Here is a 26697-nt window from a genome sequence, read left to right on the forward strand (position 1 = left end):
TGAACTACATTTTTACCTGTATATGAAAAGATTTTCATGACTGCAGCCAAATGTGAACATAAATTTATTGTCAGCATACCAATAAATTATATTACACAAAAATTATGTTATAAATTTTATACATATTAAATTGCAATATGTTTTTGGCAAAAGTTACATATTTCCTAATGACGTGGTTAAGGAATTAATGCACAGTGCTTACAGAAAACTATCTGGAGAGCCATTTCAGTATGGAATATGTCCACACCCAACTGCAATGTTGCTCTCACAATATCATACTATGCTTAGTACCAAGTCATTAAGGAGTCCTTGAGACAAACTATCCACTCCTTCAGAGCAAGGATAAGGCCTTGTTTGTTTTGTGGAGAGGAATTTCGAGCAACAATGTGTCTCCCTATTGCATCCCAAATGTGTTCTATGGGGTTTATATCTGGGAAGCATGCTGGCCCCTCGATTCGATTAATATCCTCAGTGTAATATCTCCAGAAGTATCTCCACTGCTCATGTACGATGTGGTGTGGCACTGTCATCCATAAAAATGAATTCTTCACCTACAACAATGAAACAATCAAACATGATTGAAGAACTTAGTTGCAATATCGTTCACCAGGCATAGTTCCTTTTTCCAGCACCTGTAGTTCAGCGTATCCATTAAGCATAATGCCTCCTCACATCATTACCCCAGCTCCACTGTATCTATCCCTTTCAAGAACATTCTCATGATAGTAAGCAGCACCATGTTCACACTGGATCAAGTGTCATCTAGAATCGGAGGAAACACTAAAATAACTCTCATCTGTAAAGAGTACATTAGTCCATTGGTGTCTTGTCCAATTTTTATGGATACAATACCACTGAAAACACACTCCACGATGAGCTGTGGATAAAAGAATGCATACTACAAGCCTTTGGACATATAGGCCTACTTATTGCAGATGTCTTGCCATACTTTGTCAAGATATCTATACCTGTGCTTGAATAGAGCTGACTTGCCATGGTGTGTGAATTACATTTTGCTGTTATAACCAAAAATCTGTTTTCATGCTGCAATGCAGAGTGAGGGCGACCTCTTAGCAAACATCTGGAACACATTCCATTGGATTGAAACACTGCCAGAGCCTGGATACAAGACTATGTGAGATTCCAAACTCTCTGGCAATATCAGCAATTCTGCAGCCTTCTTCCCTATGTGAAATCATCTAGACATATTTGAGACATTACAAGACATCCAAGTTTGCAATTTTATTCCTTTACAAAAAGAGCTTCCTTCAAACACAATTCGCTTAGCACAGCCTTTTGCCTTTAATCCTGTTGAGTGCTACCATGTGACTCCTTTGCACGCGATTTGAAAATATGGATGTGTACCTGCTTTCTACTTGAAATCATCAGTTATACAAATTGCCATAAGCTGATTTGTCTGAATGTGCAGTTGTCATCTTCAGAAATAGCGTTCGTCCTTAGGTTTTGGACACCAGTATATAAATATAATAAGAGTGTAATGCAAAATAAGTATATTAAAAGGAAATCTTACAATAAAGTAATCGATATAAAAAGAGAGCAGTGAAGCACACTGTAGAAAACAACATATTCATCAATATTTAGTTATGTGATCAGCTTAATGGAATAAGAAAAATCTTACCTCCTTGAGTTTGTACAAAGTTTGTTCCATCAACTGTCATTGGTTGGTAAACCAATGTTTGACCGTCTGATGTTTGTATAATTTGTCCCTGCTGTGGCTGCTGGATAATTATCTAAATGAAAGAAAGCAGCTGTCAGTTGAGCTCTTTCATAATTAGACAGGTTCGTTAAAATTAATCATACTAATGTAATATACTTCAGCCTCCCTGTATTCATCAATCACTTTTCCAAATGGCTATTACATAGGCCAATATTTATTTATTTATTTATTTTATCTGGAAGGCTATTTCTTGAGAGTTTGATCTTAGGAATACTAAGCTGATGCAATGAAGTACACATAATACGGATATCATCTGCATGTGGAGATGCACTTGATCAACAACAAAAAGGTTGCTCAGCTTGAGTAACTATGACATGTCTGATGACTAATCATAATACAGTTTATGCTGCTATTTAGAATCGCCATTTTCTGGTATTAAATTTCTCACAAAGAGTCAAAAAGAAATGTTTTAATTCAGCTAGTTTCATGAAAAAAAAATGTTTCACTTCATCAGGAAATAGAACGAATAAATTAAAAAACTACAAGCAAAGTAATAACAGTTAACATTTCTAGTGAAGAAGAATATTTGAAAATGTTTAAATAGTGGAAAGCGCACATTTGCTGTTATATTTTCTATAAAATCTCTAGCAGAAAAATTTTGCTTTGCTAAATTTTTCAATCGATTTTACAGTTTTTTTGTTTTTTTATATTGTGTGATATTTAAAACATAAAGTGCTATGTAAAATGTTCCCTGTAAAAGTGCATATATATTGACTATATGTAAAGCTGTAAGTAGAGATTATGCCAGATTAGCAATGACGTAACACCAACCAGAGGTTGCAAGGTCAATTGTTGTTGACTGATCAAGCAGAATTGACGTCATCGCTAGAGGCTAATCCCTAAAAGACAGCAATAGAGAACAAAGGGTGACATTTTGGAAAAAAAGGAGATTGTGGCCCTTGGCTCAAGGCTTTTTCTCCCAGTAATCATCAGGGCTTTTACCATTCGTTGTCGGGGCTTTTGCTTCCACTCAGTGCCAAGGCTTTTCTCCCATCAAATGCTGTAGGACCTACATCTCCAGATCACAGCAGACCAATTTCCTCAGCAATTACATGCAAGCCTAGCAGTAACTATGGCTGATTCCGTATTGAATGTCCGATGGAGGAAAGATCTACTAGCAACCGCCTATGAAGCCGACGCTAAAGTCCTGAAGAAGTATGCTGTATATTGGATTCTTTGTTTATCATGAATAAGTAAGTAGGCAATATTTTTGTAATTAGTTAGAAAGTATATCCCGGGTTCATGAATGTGCCTACAAGAAAACGTGTGTATATAAGGTGGTAACTAAGTCACAAGGTTTTGTGGGAATATTATTAGAGAACTTGTCTGTTAAGACCGTGAATGTGCACATAGTTTAATACAGGAAGCTGTACTATTAAGAATTGATATATAGTCAGGCTATATTTATGTCAGTATTTGAGGGAAGGATTTTATTTAATCTGCTACGAAGTGTGCAAGTATGTGCATAGTTTATGTTAAATGAGTTTATCCAGTAATTGGGAGTTTTGTCAAACAGACTGCATTGCCTGTTTGAAAAAGAGTTAAGTGTGATAATTGAAAAATCTCTCTAGTGTAAACGTTCTTCTTGTCTAGTAAAATAAATGTTTTTGTTTTGTAACTACCTGATCTGTTCTTTTGGCTAATACGCTATCTCCAAAAAATGAGAACCTGCAGGCATAATAAGATACAAATAGTCACGACTTGCATGTAGAAAAATTAGCATATATTTAATGATTAATTCCTGTTTTTCCTCACCCTAACTCTCAAGCAATGTTTATTGAAATTAGATGGTGCAGTCGATAATAAAATAAATGTTCTAATTTGATTTGTAAGAGAGTGGGGAACTGCACACATTAAATTTACTTATAATACAAAGTTTATTTAATAGTGGGGGGAGGACAGAAATTGGTCATCGTAAGATTAACAGAGGTTTATGATAAAGTAGTTTATAGTCCTAACTTAGTGAAGTAGAATAAAGTATAGTAAAAGTTAAATTAAAAATTTAACGTTATTTAACAATGGCGCAAACATTTATTTAATTAACACGTTATTAAAATTATTCTACAGGCTGCCGATTCATAGGTTGCTGTATACTGCTGGTAGGTACAATTGTACCATGATGGATAAAAGAGGACCAGATTTAATGTAAAATCATCCCTTGTGTTCCTTGATACTGGATGGCTATTAGGTATGAGCCTCCTCTCTTTTCTATGTTAGCTGATATTCATGGAGTGGTTTGAAAAAATAGCCCTCCAGAATCAAGAAACACAACCAAAAATTTGGTGTAGATATGTCAACAATTTTATCATCTGGCCTAGTTCTACTGTCTAATTAGAAGATTTTGTTACTTTCCTGAACAACATTCATCTTCAAATCAAATTCACAGTTAAATTAGAAAGAAATAGGTCTTTACCGTTTTTGAATACATTAGTTGGGATATCAGAGCAAAGAACACTTGACTTCTCAGTGTACAGGAAACCAACTAATGCAGGATGTTATCTACATGCAGCTTCTCATCACCACCCAGCACAAAAAATAGGACATCATCCATTCCTTACACAATAGCACCTGCAGAATTTCCATGAATATAGATAAAAAAACCAAGAGTTATAGTATCTTAATTCTGTCCTTCCAAAAATGGCTACAACAGAACATTAGTGTTAACAAGATTCCATCTCAACTTCAAAACAAATATAACAATAAACCAAGAATATAAAGGAGCAGTGATTCTCCCATACATACAATTAATCACAGATAAAATATCAAGATTGCTTCAGCAAAAAAATCTAAAAGTCACTTTCTATCTAATGAACAAAATCTCCAATGATCTGGAACCTCCTAAATCACATCCATGGCTGTACCTACACTTTTCCTGAGGCCCGAGGTGCTAGAGTGCTCCGAGACCCCTCTATCATTGTTTGGGGGCCCGTAGCTAGAGCCTTATGCACCTGTGCATAAGTATGGCCCTGACCACATCTGCCACTTAAAAAACCAGGTGTCTACAAGATCAGTTGCAGTTATGGGCTGATCTGGGGAAATACTTGAGAATGAAAGAAAGCACAATTCAGGGCTGGCAGCATCATCCAACATTCAGGAATCACTGATAATGTGTTATGATGACAATCACATACAACAGATACAAAACATCTAGTAGAATGGCAACAAACTGAAATGATCTACATTGATTACTGCCTTTACTCAAAAGCATTCAAAGCATCAGCTGAAATGATTTGTATTCATGAAATGAAAAGTATTCTCTACAATATAATAAAAACAGGGGATGATTTTACATCAAATCTGGTCTTCCTTAATCCATCATGACACACTTGTATCTACTAGCAGTGTACAGCAACCCACAAACCAACATAACAGCAAATGCACGCTTTCCATTGTTTAAATGTTTTCAAATATTCTTCACTAGAAATGTTAACTGTTATTACTTTGCTTGTAGTTTTTTAATTTATTTGTGATATTTCCTAATGAAGTGAAACAAAATTTTTTCACGAAACTAGTGGAATTTAAACATAATTCTATTTTGACTTCTTTATGAATGGTTTAAAACTGGAAAATAGTGATTCTAATATGTTGTTTCTCAACACAATGAGTTATGCTGTTATTGTCTATGGAGGTGGTAGTGGAGAGTTGCTGAAAATGAAAAAAAAAAAAAAATTTTAAATAGCAAAATGTCATGTATTAAATTAAATATTATATTTAATAGTTACTAAACTGATTAACTGATTTAAGCAGTTTTTTTCCACATATTGCTACAATACGAACATGCAAATATAGTAAGAATTTTTTTTTTTAAAATATTGATCCCACACAAGAGCCTACAGCACACTATTGCTGCAAGGAAGGGGGACTAAGGAAAAAAGGAATCTATAGCATTTTTCTTGAAGAGTTGTGGGGGAAGGGTAGTTTTGAGGAAGGCTGTTTTGGAAGATAGAGGTAGATGGATAAGCAGGTTTGGTATATTTGCAGTTATACTGAAAAGGGATATTGCAACAAAAGTAGCAGTTTTGTTTCAACAGACAACAGATAGTGGAGGCATGACAGTTGCTAATTCAGCTGGGCAGCATCTATGGAAGAACCTGTAGAAAAGACACTGAGCCAAAAAGTACATCTGCTACTTAAAAAAACATCTGTGAGATAGATTACCTCTCACTCGCTCACATGAATTTCTATTGGCTGAATCACTCTACTCTGGAGAGCACAAGAATTTTTACAGGTTTCATGTACACCACTACCCCAAACATGTGAACAGCATTCCAAGGATGGGAAATTTTAGGATTTGTACAGAATTAGTAGTTGGATGGGTAAAAAGTAAGGTCTAGAGCAGAAAATAATGCCTGGATGCTGAGGTAACTATTGATATGTGATATGTTTGTGCCAGGATAGGAAGGAGATAAATTTCAGTCCAAGCAGAGATCACCCTGTAGGGTGATTTGTGTATTACTGAAGGTAAGGTTAGATGAGCTGATATCCTTTTGGTAACAAAAAAGGCAAGACTGCATTTTGGTGGTATGGAGATTAGTGTTTAAGGCAGCTGCATGATCTTGAAACTTGGGATCTCTGACTACTGCATGGTTTGTCAGATGCTGGAGATCTCAATTACTTATCAATTCTCACCATATATAAAATTTAGCTATTCAGTTATATCCCTGTTTTATATATATCCATAGTTATAACACCAAGTGAGACCACCTTGAGGAGGTAAGATGATTTCAAGTGGATTAAACCTGATTAATCTCCATAACAGGTAGAGGTTAGGAGTTATTCTCAGAAAACAAATTTCAAAGCTAGAATTTGATCTTAGATCTGAAATAATCTCGCAACCAATCGATAATCTGCTACAATTCCATAGTTAACTATGACAAATCAGCTTTAACCATACCAGAAACAGTGCATCACATATCTCCTATAGTCTTTCACCAAAAATGGCATTAGAATCTTGAATGAGCTGGGTATAAAAAAATCTTCTAGTCCTAATGGCATTTCCCCACAATTGTATTGAGTAAAAGTTTTCAACACTATATTATCATCAAATGCTTCCTTAACACGAGTATACTCGTAGTTGGTATATGAGCTACACAAGCCAGCTACGAGTATACTCGTATGACGCTTACCGCCGGCAATGAGATTACCGTACTTACCTTGAAGAAGTGAAAATGCTTGGCTTGTGGAGCTAGCAGCAAAACTGTATATACTCATAGATGGTATATGCTCTGCACAAGCCAACTACGAGTATACTTGTATGACGCTTACCGCTGGCAACGAGATTACCGTACTGACCTTGAAGAAGCGAAATTGCTCGGTGTATGGGAACAGACTATGCCAAAGTAGCATGGCAGCGAACATGTTAAGCATTAAGTGGGTTTCTGCAGCAATTTTTTGAGGTTGAAGCAAAATTTGACACAAATTTTTTGCTCCTAAAAGTCCACCATTTCAGTTGGAAAAGAAATGACCAAACCATTAAAACACTACATTATAAAAATGCATGTAACCCAAGAACATGGCCTCTCAGCTTGCTGGCTTAGAATACTGATTCACAAAAGGTACTGCTCATCCCTTATAGAGCTGGAAGGTTGTATCAGAACTGGTTCATGCATGCTATTTAAATTCCCTGAATTTGGATAGCACCTTGGACTAGTTTGCAGCCTTTGTATTTGTCATTATTCTTTTAGTCGGAAATTAGTCGGAACACTACATTAGCTGTATACAAGACAGTGTTCAAACCAGTTTTAACTTAGGGATCTGAGAGCTGGGTCAGAAGTAAAACACTTGACCAAAGACTAGAGCCGCAGATATGAGAGTCCTGAGAAAGATTAGAGGCATGAACAGATGGCATCAATGGCAATATCATATTAAAAATATGATATTGCCATTGATGCCATCTATGGCAATATCATATTTTTAATATGATATTGCCATTGATGCCATCTGTTCATTTAGTAATTTAAAGTAATTTAAATAGCATGCATGAACCAGTTCTGATACAACCTTCCAGCTCTATAAGGGATGAGCAGTACCTTTTGTGAATCAGTATTCTAAGCCAGCATAGAATACTGATTCACAAAAGGTACTGCTCAGTACCTTTTGTGAATCAGTATTCTATGCTGGCTTAGAATACTGATTCACAAAAGGTACTGCTCATCCCTTATAGAGCTGGAAGGTTGTATCAGAACTGGTTCATGCATGCTATTTAAATTCCCTGAATTTGGATAGCACCTTGGACTAGTTTGCAGCCTTTGTATTTGTCATTATTCTTACTATAATGGATAGGAGTATGTTTTGATAACCTGAGTAAATAAGAATAGCAACATACTACATAAAGTACACTTTTTCAACAAAATTTCTGACACTTAACAACTACTTCTCATTCACATCATCCAGCATTCAGGACTCACTGATAATGTGTTATGATGACAATGATCTTCTGCTCTGATAGTAACCAAAAGGCAGCGTGTGTGTGTGTGTGTGTGTGTGTGTGTGTGTGTGTGTGTACGAAGTTTACAGGCAAGTAATAAGACAAAATTCATATAAAATCACATGTTTAATTAATCATCTAATACATCATGTCCACTTTCAAAGTAATTCCCCCCCCCCGCATGAAATGCACTACTGTCAACATTTCTTCTATGTGGTATAATAGGAATGGAAGTCCCCTTCTGATAGCTCATTTATGGCCTCTGTCATGGCTCTTTGAATATTTTCTATAGTCTCAAAATGGGTACCTTATAATGTTCTTGAGACTGGGGAAAAAGTAAAAAAAAAGTCACATGGAGGTAAAGTCGGTGAGTACAGTGGCTGTTCCAATACTGGAATGCATTTTTGGCTAAATGCTTGCAAATTGACAGTACAGAATGAGAAGGCACATTTGTGATGCAAGATTCGATCATTCACAATCTCTAGATGCACTTGTAAGATGTATTTTCACAACTGTTCAAGGATTTCTTTCTAGTAAAATTGATTGACATTTGCTCCAGAGGTACAAATTCTTAGTAGACCACCTGTGACTATCAAAAGAGATGACAATCATGCTTTTCCTTTTAGACTTGCCATGCATGCCTTCTTTGGTTTTTGGAGAATTCTTTGTGCTACTCTGAACTTGACGTTTCATTTCAGGATCATACTCAAAAAAACCAGCTTTTGTTCTCAGTAATAACACAATTTTAAAAATGAGGTACAGTTTGAAGTTGGCATTTCCATGGAATCATTGTGGTGGCAATCTTTTTCATCATAATTTTTTGGACCCATCTTTACACAGATCTTTTGCATGTCCAAATATTCAGTCAAATATTGTGAATGGTGAAATGACTAATATGCAATTCTTCCAAGATTATTTGGAGTGTTAAAAGTCAATCTTTGCATCACCATCCTCACGCGATGTGGTTGTTTTTTCTTGTGACAGGCTTCCATTCACAATACTCATCTTTCATGGTTTCTCTCTCTCCTCCAAAAACATCTTGTGCCATTTAAACACCTGAGCACCATAAAGAATCATTAAAACACGTCTGCTTAATTTTATCGAATATTTCAGTAGAACCATCGCAATTTAGAAAATTTAACGGCAAAATGTTGTTCAGGATTTCCCACCAAGGTGTTTATCCCACCAACGAGAAACTGACACTGATGGAAAGAGCAAGAATTACTCTAACATACTATGTCATTGCTGGTGCAACAGTGCTGTCGATTGTTGCAAAAAAAAATCTCATTACTTTTTTGAAAGTTGCTATTTGATAGTTAAGTTGTATGTATGTGAGCTATAAATTAGTAGGGGAAATCTTAATTATTAAGAAATTGCTTTAAATGCTTCCATTCTAACATTAACGCTTATACATACTTATGTATACATACCTCATGTATACAATTTATTTTGTTGTTCTGGCAGTAGGCTAGAACAAAATTATATTAGGGCAAATTGAGGGCATGAGAAGAAGAAAAGGAAAACAATGAAAGCGTTGGATGGACAACATAAATGAACTTACCAATGAATTTACAACTGCTGAAAGAAGAGACAAGAGACTGACTAAGATAGAGAGTTTATGTTCACAAGACTACCAAAGTCAGAAATGATTAGATAGTATATTGACACGTTGCGCCCTTCGATTAGAAAAGGCCTAAGTTCGATTCTCGTCATCACGAGAGGAATCTTTATATGGACTTTTTCAATTGAAGATGAGTTAGCCGATCTCATACAGAGGTAGCAGGGTTTTTTCTCCTGGAAACTCAGGATTTTTCATCCTACATACAGAAAAATTGGCTGTTCAGAATACACGCAATTTACAGACAAAAAAAAGCACTAGCTGTGGTGGTGGTGGTGGGCAGTAGATGGCGTTGATGTAGGCGATTGGTAGCAGAGGTTCGGTGTAGTAGCGGAGATGGGGAGTTGTACAGTAGGTGTCCTCCTGCGATGAGTCTTCGGATTCCTTGGAGACATCACGAATAATAATAATAATAATAAATAACAACAACAATGGTCTAAGGTGTATTTTTTTTAAATAAAAAAAAAATAATAAGTACTGACTTTCTATCTAATATAGTTGACACTCTTGCAAAAGGAAACTTCCAAGGACCACAGGAATGGTTTGTTACTGGATAGCCTACTACAGTGCATTGGTTCTCAACCTGTGCATCAAGGTGCACAGTTTGAAATTGAAAGAACAAAATAAGGTACATTTTTTTAAGCAAGAATAAATACCAAGCAATGCTTTCCTAGCATTCTACAAGGTGGCATACAGTCACAAAACATAAAAAGCATGGAGGTATCATAAAAAAATGACACATATATACTAAAGGTGCCGTGAACCAAGAAAGTTTGGGAATCCAAGATACAGTGAATATTTTGCACAATATCTTGTATCTGGGAACTTCTTGGCAGTTTGTTATAGTGAGTGATGCTGTTATAATAGTATTTGCTATAGTTAGAGTCGACCGAAGCTCAACATTTCAGCTAACTTTCACTATAGCAACCACCATTATTTTCTCAAGTTGTTCACTTCTCTAAAAAAATAGATGGAATATAGTGTTATCATTTCTGATAATGTAAAGAAATCCAAAGATGTCCCATAAATCAAAAATAAACACATCCTGCAGTAAAAGAACTAAATTTAATTAACCAAAAACAGTTAAAAACAAATATTTCCCTACAAATTCTTATAGCATCATCAGTGTCGGTGCTATACCTAAATGATGAAAGTGATAATTATTATATCACAGACATAGCTATCATTAGTTATTTGTAAATTCTGATAGTGTTGTAGTCATATGCTTACTTGACAACACTTTTGTTGAAATTCATTGCACAATCACAATTATCTTATTCTTTTCTGAAATAAACTTTAAAGCTAGAATGAAGACATTTAAAGCAATTTCTTAATAATTAAGATTTCAGCTATTAATCTACAGCTTATATATATATTTACGTCCAAGATTATCGTGGAAAGATCAACTTCATCTGCAGAGCAGGAACAGGACATAAAAAGCTTATACCTGAATTGCTCAGACGACGACGATATATACATACATGTTATATATGCAACATAACTTTCAAATAGCAACTTTCATAAGCGTTCTCTGTCTGTCTGTTCTGAACTGAATCAAAGAATGAAACAATACTGTCAAGTCAGTGAAAGTCTTAGTCTAAGACCTAATAAAAGTATCATTATAGGCTATTCAGAGATTTTGATTTTGCAATAATAAAGGAATTCAAACCAAAGGTTATGCAATTTTTGTATACTACTGCTTTACAGAACTTCATTTGAAGTTTAAGAGCACAAGTACAACACAGTTTGCCTACTTGGTTATAAAATATGTATAACTATATCCTTTCTCAAATGTTTTAATGTTGGAATGAAGCCTTCCAAGGCTCTCTTAAATTTATTAGCCAGCCATTCTTAAAACAAATGTCTTATTTATTTTAGTTATAATACCTGTTCCATTTTTCACAATTCAATCATACTTCTACTGTGTGTGTGTGTGTTATACTATATACTATTTGGTTCCAATACTTTAAGCAATGATTGTCAAGCATTTGCTCAATGATAAGATATCGTCTGTTTGTGTTGGCATTACTGTAAAGAGAGCTGGTTCCATTAAAATCACTTAAGAGAAGTATAGGCTAAGGCAGCTGCAATATAAGATTATCAAGTTCAATTTCATTTAACCCACAAATCCAGAAGAAAAATAACAGTGAATTATTTCGATATGTGACAAATAGAAGGAAAAATTACTATGGAAGGATGATGCTAGTTGATGACACTAGCAGATTGGTAACCAATGTGGATGATATAGTTGAATTATTCAACGATCAATTTATCAGAGTATTTCTTCTTGATGAAAGCAACATTAGGAGAAGCTGGAGTGTAGAATGTACAGTGGAGGAGGGACTGATGGTGAATGAGAAGGAAATATATGAGGAATTAAGTAAACTTGATGTTAATAAGGCAGTAGGGTATGGCATTATATTGTGTGTGTTGACTGAATGGTCTACAGAATTAATAGCACCTTTGGCACAACTATTTAACATGAGCCTCACAACAGGATGTACAACAATTTATTTTCTACAACATATAACATACAACAATTTATTTCCTACAACACATGATATACAACAATTTCCTACCTTCTATTCCTAAGGAATAGACGGTAGGAAAAATTATTCCGCTTCACAAAGTAGGGAGGATTAAGACTAAGGTACAAATTATAGGCCAATCTGTGTGTCTGGGGTTGCTGTTAAGGTAACAGAGAAGTTAGCGCAGACTAGGATTCAGAAGTGGCTTGTAAATAGTAGTATTCTTTGTGATGGTCAGCAAGGGTTTGTTAGGGGGAGGTCATGTTTCAGCAATCTGCTCATGTATTACAACAGAGTGATAAACTCACTTGATAAAGGAGATGCACATGCAGTATTTGGATTTTTTAAAGGTCTTTGATAGACTGCCACATGACAAGCTGGTAGCTAAACTGAAATATATGGAATTAGATAACAGACTAATAAGTTTGATAGCTGACTGGCTTTCAAATAGGTATCAGCAGGTTGTATATGGCAGAGTGGTATCTCAAAATAGGAAGGTTCACTAGTGGAGTGCCACATGGATCTGTTTCGGGACCATTATTGTTTAACTTGTACATTAATGACATTGAGACTGGCTTAACTAGAGATGTGCAGCTGGTTGCCGATGATGCAAAGTTGGGAAGAACTATGAGAAGTAGAACAGATGGTGTGTCTTGTAGGAGGATCTGAATAGGGTATGTGAGTGGACAAATGATTGTAGCTATCATTTTAATGTTGCAAAGTCTTGAAATTTGGAAAGCAAGTTTGGGATGCAGAGTATGCAATTAATAGAGAAATTTTTAAAGTGGAGGAAAGGAGAGATAAATTATAAAAGTAAAATATACTAATTAGTTAACAGACTTGAAGTTTAGAGAGCACATTGCTAAAAGTGTAAGAATATCCCAACAGATTATGGCAATGATGAGGAGGACACTGGTATGCAAAGGCAAAGAGGTTACGGTTCTCCTGTATAAGGCTTTGATAAGGCCATATATGGACTACCGTACATAAAGTGCCTTGGTTTTTCAGGGAATGAGGATGTATTGGAGAAGGTTTACTAAGTTAGTGTCAGGTCTACGGAATGTCAGATATGAGAAGAAATTGAGGAAATGCAACTTACAGAGCCTTGTGAATAGAAGAAGAGGGGACATGTTTGATACATAAGTTGGTGAGGGATTGTTACCAGATTAATGTGGAGAAGATATTTCATAGAGTAGAGGGTGACAAGGGTAAAACTAGAGGCCATCCATGGAAGCTGTATGAGGGTATGAACAGGAGAGTGAGAAGCAGGTTCTTTGCATGGAGAACGATTGGTGAGTGGAATACATTGGCTGAAAGTGTGGCGAGTGCAGAAATTGTGAATGGATTCAAGGCTTCCCACAGTGAGTCCTTTGATTCCATGGAGGGTAAAGATAACAATAATAATTTTTCTTTTGCATACATATCTGTAATAAGAAATGATAATAAATCATAGTACCTGTTGTGGTTGTCCTTGCTGTCCCTGTAACTGCCCAATAGGAATAACCTGAATCTAAAAAGTGGATTATAAAAATGTATGTAAATCATGTAATTTGTTCAAAATTATGATCTGCAAATTATAAAAGTAAAATATACTAACAATTTGTAATTTATACATTGTGATCTCCCAATTATTTTATTTGATCTTCTAATAACCAAATGTTTAGTTCAGCAAATACACATCATCCCCCAATTATTTTATTTCATCCTCTAATAACCAAATGTTTAGTTAACTAATACATGAATGGATTACATATCAACTTGACTCCTCCATACAACTGGTTAACCATACCTCCTAACTGAGCAAAAAATTAATTCCCTAATGTGACTTTTATATGTGGAGTGGATGTGTCTTTAGGAATTTTGGAAACTTAAAGAAGATGGAAAAGCCAGTGGCAGGATGCATGCACCTAAACTAAATAATATCTTTAATATGATTAAAGCACAGTATTGCTTTAAGACAAAGGAAATGATCCACAATTCAGAAATGTTCTGTAAGCATGTGTCTTCTACTAATACCATCTTTAAAAATGTACACAACAAAAGAGCAAATGCACATCAAATTTTGATTAAAAAATTACAAACATAAGCAAAACTCTAGAAATGTATATGAAGACAATGCTTTTAAGAAAGTATGGCAAAGTGCATAAAGTACCCCATTAGATTTGTTTCCTTAGCTTGGCTGGAGAGATTTTATTGAAATGCATTATATTAGAGGATATGAGTGATCTAGAAGAGACAAGAGATCTGGGAGCAGTGGTAGACAAGGATCTAAAGTTCAGGAGAAAATTGCACAAGTTGTAAACTCATCACATCGGATTATGGTAATGATGCGGAAAACCTTGACATTCAGAAATAAAGAAGTTATAGTTCCACTGTATGAGGCCTTGATCAGACTTGAATTTATCGAAAATGAGATGTACAGATTTGGACATCTTGTTTTCGTGGTGGTGATGACACATTAGATTAGATTAGAATAACTAAGGTGGTAACTAGGTCTCTGGAATGTGGGGCATAAAGACAGACTGAGGGAATGCAATTTTCAAAGTCTTGTGAATAAGAGGAAGAGAGGAAGGGGATATGATTGATGCACATAAGTTGGCAAAAAGTTATTATCAGGTTAATATGGAAGAATTTTGAAAATTTATAATCAGTTACTCTTCATGTAACTGATTCTAGAATGGGAGAAGAGACCTTGAAGAAGCAGATTGCTTGCATAGAGAGTGGTGAATGGACTGCATTGCTTAAGAACGTTGTGAATGAACTTTGTATGTGATAGTTTTGAATCCAGGAGTTCTGATATTAATAATAATTTCAATTTTTCATTTGAATCAGACCATCTGCAAGGGCAAAATTTGCCAGAACTTTTCAAAATATACTAAGCAATCACTTTCTGCTCGCAAGATAGAATTAAAATGAACTGTGATATTTTAGAAAGGGATAAGATACTCCATGGAGTCAGAGACTCATTGTGGGAGGTACACACTACTGCACCAAATGCTCATCCAACCATGCTTTAAACTGATTTAATGTGTCTACATTCACAACATACTCAGACAATGCATTCCACTCCTCAACCACTCTCCATGCAAAGAACTTTCTTCTCACTCCTCTGCTCACACCCTCCTTATACAGTTGTTTCCAGTGGTGGCCTTTTGTTCTACCCCTCCCCCTCCTCTTCCATTCTATGAAAAATCTCTTCCCTGACTAGCTTATATTTCTCAATCATATCTGCCCCCCCCCTTCCTCTTATTCATGAGGCTTTGCAATTTACATTCTCTCAATCTGTCCTCGTACTCCACATTCCAAAGACAACTGGCCACCTTTGTGAATCTTCTTTGGACCCTTTCCAATGTATCCTCATCACCAAGAAAAACCAGCAATCAAATCTGTCCACAATAATCCACATGAGGCCTGATCAAGAGACTTATACAATGGTATCATAACCCTTTTATTTCTGCATGTCAGGGTCCTCCACATTATTGCCATTATCCAATGTGATGTCTTCACAACCTGTGCAATGTGGCACCTGAATTTCAGGTCCTTGTCCACCACCACTCCTGGACCTCTTATCTCCTCTACTTCCGTTAAAGTTTCCCCACCAAGTGTATACTTTGCATCTCATCATTGCTTACCAAATCTCAAAACCTTACACTTTGCAACACTGAACTGATAGTTCCACTCACCTGCCCATTCATGTAATCTATTCAAGTCCTCTTGTAAGACCATAATGTCTGCTTGACTCTGCATTGCTCTCACCAGTTTTGCATCATCTGCAAATAGCTGCATATCACTAGCTAAACCTATCCCAATATCATGAACATACAAACTGAACAACAATGCTCTCCATGCAAAACTGACCCTTGTGGCACACCACTAGTAACCTTTCTTTTTCGTGATACTGCACCTCCATATACAACTTTCTGATACCTATCCAACAGCCAGTCACTGATCCGACTCAGAAGTCTGTTATCCAATCCCATCTGTTTCAATTTATATAAGAGCTTGTCATGTGGCAGTCTATCAAAAGCCTTTGCAAAATCTAAGTACACCACTGTATATGCATCTCCGTTATTCAAGGTATATGTCACCTTGTTATAGTACATAAGTTAATGAAACATCATCTCCCCTTAAATCCATGCTGATAACCACAGAGAATACTGCTGTTATCAACCCACTTCTATGCTACTTCTCACCAATCTCTCCAGTACCTTCACCACAACTCTAGATATACAGACTGGCCTACAATTTGAAACTACACCACCTTTATGATAGTGGAACAATTTTACCTTCTTTCCACTCCCTTGGAATCTGTGCTGTTGTAAGACTTATTAAACAAGCATACATGCCAATTCCCTGGAACATTCCCTTAAGACACATGGTAATATGTCATCAAATCCTATTGCCGTATTGACATTGAGGTTACTTATTTCCTCAAATATCTCCTGCTCACTCACAAGTAAGCCACCCCCCCTCCTATGTCCTCTACACTTAAGTTCCTCATTATTCCACTCTGATCAGGATGAAACACCCTTATAAATTGATCACTGAATACCTCAACAATGTCTTCTGCAGCATTAACAATTCTACCATTTTCATCTATTAACATCATTTTATATGATCATTCTTCCTTCCACTTGCCACATATCTAAAAAAACTCTCTAGGGTTTTTCTTCACCTGATTTGGCAATTTCTGCTCATACTTCACTTTTGTTTTTCTTACGAACTGAGTCACTCTCCTGGCTTGTTCTTTATACTCTTCATGTAAATGATTATTACTATTATTCATCCTGTACTGTCTCCAAAGTACCTTATTTTTCCAGATTTCATGCTTAAACCCTTCTTTCATTCATTTTACACCTATCTTATTCAGCCTTTTGGCTTTTGGAATATATTCACACATTGATGCTGTCATGTATTTCTTTGTCAGTTCACAAGCAGTATTTATTTTTTTACTGTTCAACTCCACATTCCATACTACAGCTCCAAGCTGTCTCCTATGCTTGTCATAATCACCAGCTTTATAATTCCACATATATCTTTTCCTCACAGAAATCTGCACATGACTGACCACAATCCAAGTGATCAGTTCATGATCACTCTAACTGGAGGAAAGTGTGAAACCCCACTCACAATTACATCCTCTGATGAAATGATCAGATCTAAAACTCTCGATCATGTGCCCTCCTTTACATGCTGCCTGAGATGGTTCTCTCTCAAGAACTCGAGAAATTCATTTTCCTTATTCCCAAATGCTATCTCTTCATTCCAATCTATACTGCCATAATTAATATCCCTCACAATAATAATTATCTTTCCTTTGTTCACTAATCCAAATTGTTTATATCAGGTAACCAAAAAAAAAAGTATAAGGTTTTGTGTTGTCCTGTAAGAATAGCACTTTTTTCGGATTAAGCAGTCCTGGCTGCTTCTGAAGTAACGGCACATGCTTGAGTTGCATCGAGTAGATCACTAATCCAAGTGGTGCCTTTGAAGTACACGGTACTGGATCATTTGATGACAACCAATGATAACTTTGCTTCCTGTTGTTATGTGCTCAAAAGTGAGAAAGTAATCCAAAAACAGCTCATTTTTATGACATGAAAGAAGTGAAGAACAAACTGATGGCCTTTGAAGTTTATTGTCATCTAATAATGTACGTGGGACCCATTTTCTTAGCTTCCATGATTTTCCCAGTTAATGCAAGTGTAAATGAATTGTTTCATCACTCGCATTACACATTTGTGAAAGTTCTTGACAAGTTAATCTTGAATTATTTTCAACAGCATCATGTAATTCTTCATTATCAATAACGAAGAGTCTACCAAAACGTGGTGCATCTTCAAGTGATTAATCACCAGAAACAAATTTTTTAAACCATTTCTGTGCAGCACATTTTGCTACCGCATCTTTTCCAAATGCCACATCACACATATCTTTCTGGATGCTTCTGAAGTCTTTAAACCGAGTTTAAATTTGTAAAGCAAACAAGCTTGAATTAACCAGGTTCAACTGACATTTTAAAAGAGTGTGAACTCTTTTTCTGTGACATTTCAAAGTCATAGAAAAGAGTACACACCAAGTTAGAGCATATAAATAATAAGTAAAAATTTTAAAAAAATTTAATTGTAGAAAATTCTACAATTAAAATGATTTTCTTTAAAGTAAGTTTTATCTGTTCTTTAATATGAAATATTTTCACCATCTAGTGCAGCATACTGGAAAGCTGAAGTGACCACATGCTTTGTCTCCAACATCAGGCTTCCACATTATCCAATACTGGATTTTTATTTTCAAACTTTAGTATCTAACTTTATTCGCTTTCTCCCATTACTTTAATTGGATTTTTTGTTCCTTTTTATACATTGTCCTCTGTGTTTTTTTGCATATCCTCCTTAATGCAAGATTCCCAACAAATTTTACTCTATCCTCAACACAGTTTCTGGGCAATTCCTTGTTTACTGTCAGTTCTTTTATCTCACAGCTATTGACCATCAACGGGTGTATACAAACCACATAAATCAATGCTAGGTCCAAAAATTTAACTGTTTTTATATAAATAAATGCTCTATTTTTTATCTTTCTTTTTTATGCAATAAATTAAGTCAGCCATTCTTGACATCTCTTTTTCACAAAACTTCTCTTAAACTAATAAATATCAAATAAGAATCATGGTGGTGTCATCACTGCTAACAAAGAAATTATCCAATGCATAGCCCAGAATTATTTTCTGGTGCACACCACTACAAGGGGTTGCCCTTATTTTAACAGCCTGATACAATTAAGCTTTCAGGATTAGTTTCCAGCAAAAAATGTCTCTGAACATTTCCTAAAGTTTCCAGTCAAAAACTTTCTTTTCAAATGTTTCTTGATGCAGTTAAGATCGCTTCCTAAAGTCATCTCCTAACTGCATCATCTCACCTATATCTTGGTCTCATTAAGGTCTTTTTCTACCATTTTTGTTGAAAACACTTATTTTACTAGTTCTTCTTCTCCCATTCTATTTAAATGATCCTACCATGCCATTTTACATTAGCTCTGCTTAATCAGACCTGAATACTAAAAATAGGTCCTCTGTTATTATTATTATGATGATGATTCAGGCCTCCATGGAGTCACAAGACTCATTGTGAGAGGCCCGACCTAGAAAACACAAAGTCTATCGTACCACTCATTGAACTCACTTCATGCTCTCACCACTCTATCAAGCAATGCATTCCACAGTTCAACCATCCTCCATGCAAAGAGACCATTCCTCATTCTCTTGCTCATGACTTTCTTTTGCAACTTCCAGGGATGGTCCTTGTCCTTGTTCCTGTTCCATGAAATGAAAGAACTCCCCAGTGTCAACTCTGTAACTACCTCTCAACAGTTTAAATGTCTCAATCATATCACCTATCTACGAAACTTCACAGTCCACATTCCCTTCTATTCTCATAACTAACATTGTACAGTCCTGATATCATTTTTGTTATCTGTCTTTGCATGCACTCTTTCCAAGGTTAATTTATCCCATTCAAATTCTGGGGACCAAATTTGAGCACAACAGTGCTAGTGTGCTCTGATCAGAGTTCTATACAATGGGAATGACAATTATCTCTGTAGGTCAGCATCCTTCTCAGTATTGCAGCAATCCTTCTGGGTTACCTCCACCAACTTTGCAATATGTTCCCTGAATTTCAGGTTTCTATCAAGCAGTACCCCCAGATCCCTTGCATCCCCACTTCCTCCATTACAGTTCCTTCAACAGAGTATGCATCCTCCCATCGATGTATCTCAAACTTCAAGACTTCACATTTAGCTTAATTAAACTGATATCTCCATTTATCTGCCCAGTTTATTCAAATCCTCTTGCAGGGCTACCACATCTGCACTATTACTAACAACCCTTTCCAGCATCACATCATCTGCAAATAACTGAATATTCCCCTGCAATCCACTGATATAAAGGTTAAACAATATAGGTCCCAGTAATGAGCCCTGTGGAACCCCACTTGTAACCTTCTGCCTCCTTGATACTGCTCTCCCATATACAACTCTGATATCTATCAGATAACCAATCCCATCCTGAATCCAGTTCACTAATCTGACATCTAAACCCATGTGCTAGAACTTAAATATCAGCTTATCATGTACCCTGTCAAATGACTTTGTAAAATCCAAAAGGCAGAATATGTCTTTCCCCTCATCAACTATTTGTTCACTTTATTATAAAAGGCAATTAGATTACTAAAACAAGAGTGTCCCTTAACAAATCCATGCTGACTCTCACAGATAACATTACTCTCATCTGCCCAATGCTGAAATGATTCCTCTCTAATTTCTCTAAAATTTTAACAACTGATGAAATACAAACTGGTCTATAGCTTGAAACTTCCAATCTGCAGTATGCTACCACTTTTATGAAATGGCACTGGCACTATCTTATCCTCCTTCCACTCCTTGAGCACTTTCCCTTGGCCAAACTTTCATTGAATATCTGGGTAAACAGAGTTGTCAGTTCTTTAGAACATTCTCTCAAAAACCTGTTGAAATCACATCCAGTCCCAATGCTTTACTGAGGTCCAGAGTATTTTTTTTTAAATTTATAATATGACTGCCACTGATGCCATCTCTGAGAACTTATAGCTATGATCACTGACTGACTGCTTTATTTCTGACCTGGTTCTCTGACTCGTGTTAAAGTTACTTGGAACACTGTATTATACTGTACCAGAGTGGTCAATTTTACATTCTGCTTGAACAGTCCTGTATTTCTCCGATTTTCAATTTTACAATTACTGTATATTATCACGTATAATGCGAACTAGAAATTTTGTTTGAAAACTAGTCCTAAAATGCCATGTCCACGTATAATGCGATCTGCTAATCTTGTTCCATAACATTATAAATAATACAATACGAATTAACAAAAGAAATATTTATTTTAAAACAATGTCAAAATCCTTTAAATTCTTCTTCATCTTTTGAGTCATCAAACATTTCATTTATAAATTCATCTGTAGGGATTGCGTCATCAGTGTAGCAGTTATCATCGTCTTCATGCTCTCCAATTTGTTGTGCATCATCCTCGCTTTCATATATGATGTTATCTTCGGATCCATCCATTGAATTACTTATTCCACATTTAAGAAATGAGCGTTGAATCATTTCAGATGGTATCGAATCCCATGCTTCTTTAACCCAGCTGGTGACTACGGTGATCTCAGGCTTCTGAAAATTCCCACCCTTTGTCATCTTCACCAAACCAGATGACATCCATTCTCTCCATATTTCACCTAAGTGATCTTTAAATGGCATATTCAAGCTGACATCAAGCGGCTGCAAAATGGAAGTTAGACCCCCCCCAGTATGACTGCTAGGTCTGTACATAGCTCACGTGCTTTCTCTTTGCTTGCCTCTGTTAAATGCACCCGGAACATATCCCAGACCAGCATGCTTTGTTGACGTAACAAGCTACCTGGACGTATGTTCCATATTTGATCCAGCCACAATTGTACACCTTCTTCATCCATTCAACCTTTCTGATTGGCGCGAACAATTACACCTGGTGGAAATTTCATATGCTTCGGAATTTTCTTCCTTTTAAATATCACTGTTGGCTTTAATTTGGTTCCATCTGCCATGCATGCTAGAACAACGGTAAAATGAGTTTTTTCATGTCCCATTGTTTTTATGAAGACACCATTTTCACTAACTGAGTTTACTGTTCGATTCCCAGGCATATCAAAGTACATGGGCGTCTCATCCATATTGCCAATTTGGGAAAGTTCATATCCGTGACACTTCCATAATTTTATGATAAATTTATGGAAGGACTGCACCTTTTCTTCAAGCTGCTTTGGTAACTTCTGCGCAATTTTTGTTCGGTGTCATAATGTTAATGCTTTGCGTTCCATAAATCTGTTGCACTACCCAGGCAAAGCAAGAAAAGATGAAATACCTGGTGTATCCTTGAATTTACCATTCTTGAGTTGTAGAGTTCAAAAACAAATTGCATTTCTTGTTACTATAATGCCATCTTGTCGTTGCGTCAAAATCCATTCATTTAGCTCTTCTTCGAGTTCTGGAAAGGATGCTACATCTCCACGACAGGCACGTTTCGTTTTGGGGATTTTTTCAAGACTGTCTTTTTGCTTATGCCAAAGGCTAATATTACTCTCTGCTACACCAAATTCTCTCATAGCAACACTGTTATTATGTTCTTCTGCAAACTGCACGACACGCAATTTAAATCCTGCTTCAAAAGATGAACGTTTACGTTTCTGTTGGCTCATTTTCAGGCTAGGTTTGTTTAACGAATAATATTTAAAATGAACTGTGGTTAAACCGATATACCTAACTGTGCTCTATCATTCGGCAACAGAGAGTGCATCATATCTGCGCATAATGCCAATAATGCAAGTAGCTTTATGTGCAGATACGATGCACGCTCGGTCGCCAAATGCGAGTGGGTCAAGTAGATTTGGTTGCATAGGCATTAGGTAGTATATATTGTGTGTGCAAGTCTAATAAGATGTTATATCTTTTAGGATCTGCAAATAATGCAAACCCCTAACTTTAAGTAGTATTTTTTACCATAAATTTTTTGCATTATACGCGATAATATATGGTAAGCTTGTAAAATTTATTCATTTGTTTTTCTTATTCTCATTTTAAGACAAATAGCTAAAGAAATCTTGGGAATATAGCAAGGATTTGTATTTAAATTTTGTTGATCTGGAAAAGGCATATGACAAAGTGCCAAGAGGAAAACTGTTGAAAATGCTCCAGTTATATGGTGTAAATGAGACATTATATCAAACAAACAAAGTTTGCATGTGAAGTAACTTCATGACTGGGCAACTCATATCTAGAAGCTGAGGCAAGGGATATGAAGTCATTAGCCTCTAGATACAAGTTGCCCAGTCGTGAAATTGCTCCACATGTAAACTTTGTTTGCTTACACTTGGATAAAGGATTAAACCAAGAATATAATTTCTTGGTATCTTTAATTTATAACATCTTGTATTTGTTACTTAGAAAGATCTCACCTGCTTTTGTCTTCTTTGTTTCAGTAACACGTATTATGTTGATCTGGTACTTATCCAATTCTTTTGTTAGTTCCATTTCTTTTCTATTGATGCTTCTTATGTTGATGGTAGTACCAATCTTGATCTCTGCTGATGTTGATTTGGGGATTTGTTCCAGTAGCTGACTTTTCGCAATGAACACAGTGAGGGCCTTATTTAACTGGGAAATGTCCCTGTTGGCATGAAATTCCATCATTCTGAGTTATGGTTTTAAGCCAATAAGAATACAATTTGTTTAACGAAATCCCAAATTGCCAGCTCATCCTCATTCATTCATTCACTATCTAGGTAGGTATCCAATAGGGTGCACCACACAAAGGCAAGGACTGAACATCAGGTCAGAAGCCCTGGTCAGTTCTCCGCATTCCCCAAAAAGGCCAGATGAAGGTCTCCTTCTAGTTACACAGCCTTGACCCTTAAGCACCCCCAATGCAACTTAAAAATCAACTTGTCATGCGGCACCCTGTCAAATGCCTTGGAAAAATCCAAAAATACGACAGGGTATGCCTTACCCTCACTCACTGCTCTTGTTACTCTATTGTAAAAAGGTACCAGATTACTAAATCAAGAGTACTGGCCTGCATAAATAATATTACCCTCATCTGCCCAATTCTGTATATGAATTCTTACCAATTTCTCCCAAATCTTAACAGTTACAGAAGAAATACAAATAGGCCTATAGTTTGATATCTCCATTCAACCACCACCCTTATGCAACAGTACTTATCAGGAACCTGCTCCCATTACAAGACTTGCATTAAACAGCCAAAGTTAATGGCACAGTCAGTTTCATAGCACATTTCCTTAACATATGTGGTGAAATTCCATCTAGGCACACCCTGCCTAACTGACATTTAGTATACTCAACATTTGGAATACATCCTCTTCATTCACTTCTAATACTCACCAGTCATTATCCTTCTAGGAATAAAGCCTGTAGTACCAGGATGGAACCCTAATAAAGTGATCATTAAATAGCTCAACTATGTCATCTGCTTTGGTCACCCAATTCCCATCTCCATCCTGCAAGATAATCTGTCCACTATCATTTTAAGCCTGAGCCTTATATTCCTCATGCAACTGTTCTCCCCTCTCTCTTTATATGTTTTCCATAATCTTTTTTTCTTCTGCAATTCCCCTTATTCATTTTGTCATCCATTTGATATTTTATCAGAAATTGCTGTTAAACACAATCTGTTCACATATAATAAGGTCATTCTGTCTATATGGAAATAATGTCATCTCTATGCAATTAATTAATTATGGTTATTTTGGGTTTTTTTTTTTTTAGCATTACATTAATACAATTCCTAATATTTATCCCCATGGGGTGTACAGGATACAATGATAACACTGCATAATTAAGTTATATATTATTACTGCTTCCTATCAACAGTTTTCTTCTAAGTTAATCTGAGATCTGTCAGATCTCCAATATGGTCAAATCTAACATTTGTCTTCTAAGTCCCTTCGAACTTCTTCAATCTACATAGATTTTGGTCATCTTCTCAGTCTTTTTTTTCTATCGTCATTGAATAAATGTTTTGCTATCTTTTTTCGTTCCTTTCAGATATCTAATATCACTATGCCATTGATGTCATCTATTCCCTTCCCTTATTTGTCTGAGTATTTTCATATCTGTAGTAGCTAGTCTTTGATCAAGTGTTTTACTTCCAATCTAAATGTCAAGTGTATAACTTTGAAGTATTTTAAAATTAAATATACCTTTGAAGTATTTTGAACAATGTCTTGTATACTGCTGATTTATTGTCTTGTTAATTTCACACCCTCATTCAATATAAAGGTGGCTCTTCCCACCTAAAAATTAAACCTAAATCAACGAGTATTTTACTTATTGATTTAGGATCCATGTTACAGACTTTCATACTTTGTCTTCTTATTGCTCATTTTCATACTAAACATGTTACATCACTTATCCAATTTAGTTAGATTCCTGTAGACTTCTACTAAATTTAGGAGTATAACATTGTTATACTCCTAAATTCTATATATTCTAAAATGTATATATAAATTCTAAAATGTTATACTCCTAACTTCTACTGAAGTTAGGAGTATAACATTGTCTACATAAAGTAAAAGACCAGAAAATACCAGAGTTGAAAAGGTTGGGGGTCGCTTGGTGTCGCACGGATTAGATCGTCGGCTTGTCGAGAGCTCCTGGAAAGATCAGTATTATTTTGTGTTAACATTAGATATTTTACCAGAATTTTAAGGAGTATTGTTTGCTTTTTGTTTCTTGGTGTGTCTGTGCAATTTTTGCGTGTTTTCTGTTATTTTAATTATTATTTTTAAGAAAAGATAGCATACACATGGCACCGATAAAGAAAAAAATGGCGGCCAGGTCGCCATGCTTGCTTAAGAGTTTTGATGTAAAAGAATTTATGCAATGTGCTGTCTGTGAGATGTATGCCTTGCGAAGAGCGGTAGGAGTCTGGTTAGAAAGTGATAGTGGAGTTAATATGTGTAGAAAGTGTAAAGAGAATGAGGACTTCAAGCGTGTTTCGTGTATCGAGACTGATATCGTTAACGGTAGTCAGAATGTAGAAAATGGCAGTGTACTAGAGAATTGCGTGGTAGTGCCAGATATGTGTGAGAGCGTCGCTGAAAGTGTAAATGAAGGTAGAAACACCGAAGGAATGGATGATTTGATCGATAATGAAAATGGTGAGATAAATGCGAGTAGCGAAATTGCCCGTTTAAATGGCGCGATACACAGAGCCAAACGACAACTGGAGCGTATGCAAAAATGTGTGTTGAACGTACCGACAAATAACCGGCGGAAGTCTGTGACGGCAAAAAATAGAATGTACGTAAACGTCAATAAAATGAAGGAGCGAGTGCTGTATGGGGATTCGCTATTAAGAGGCGTAATAATTGAGAGTTTAACGAAGTCGTACCAGCCGGGTGCGAACATAAAGGATGTCAGCGAATCTATTCGACTGCAAAAACAGAGGGTGAAAGAGATGATAATAGTGGCAGGAACGAATGATTTGAAAGAGACAAAATGGAAATGATAGAGGATGTGAGGGATTTGTTTGAGGTAGCAAAAGAGAAGAGTGAGAGAGTTAGGATGGTGAGTATCTTACCGCGGTATGACAGCGAAGTGTTTAGAAGGAGGGCCATAATTGCCAATGACTTTATGCGTGGGTTATGCATGGAGAGTGGTGTGGAATTTGTGGATCTGTGGAATGAGTTCGATGGGCGAAAGGACTTATATAAGATGGATGGGTTACATTTGAATGGAGTTGGTGTACGGAGACTTGAAAGAGTGTTGATGAATGATGTGGAAGTGGATG

General features: G+C 36.1%; 1 protein-coding gene across 3 annotated transcripts in view; it reads right to left on the bottom strand.

The window, feature by feature from the left end:
• Positions 1 to 26697, bottom strand: part of LOC150098790 (nuclear transcription factor Y subunit alpha-like) — a 162907-nt gene that overhangs the window by 85171 nt on the left and 51039 nt on the right. For all 3 annotated transcript variants that reach the window (XM_090405100.1, XM_090405099.1, XM_090405101.1), the window contains exons 4-5: positions 13768 to 13821; positions 1640 to 1751 (exon numbers count right to left, since the gene is read on the bottom strand). In XM_090405100.1, the coding sequence (XP_090261226.1) occupies positions 1640 to 1751; positions 13768 to 13821 (166 nt within the window). The remainder of the gene's footprint in view (positions 1 to 1639; positions 1752 to 13767; positions 13822 to 26697) is intronic.

This window comes from Typopeltis vanoorti, chromosome 15 (genome assembly GCF_054136105.1).
Source record: "Typopeltis vanoorti isolate ZY-2024b chromosome 15, IOZ_Tvanoo_1.0, whole genome shotgun sequence".
Classification (NCBI taxonomy): Eukaryota; Metazoa; Arthropoda; class Arachnida; order Uropygi; family Thelyphonidae; genus Typopeltis; species Typopeltis vanoorti.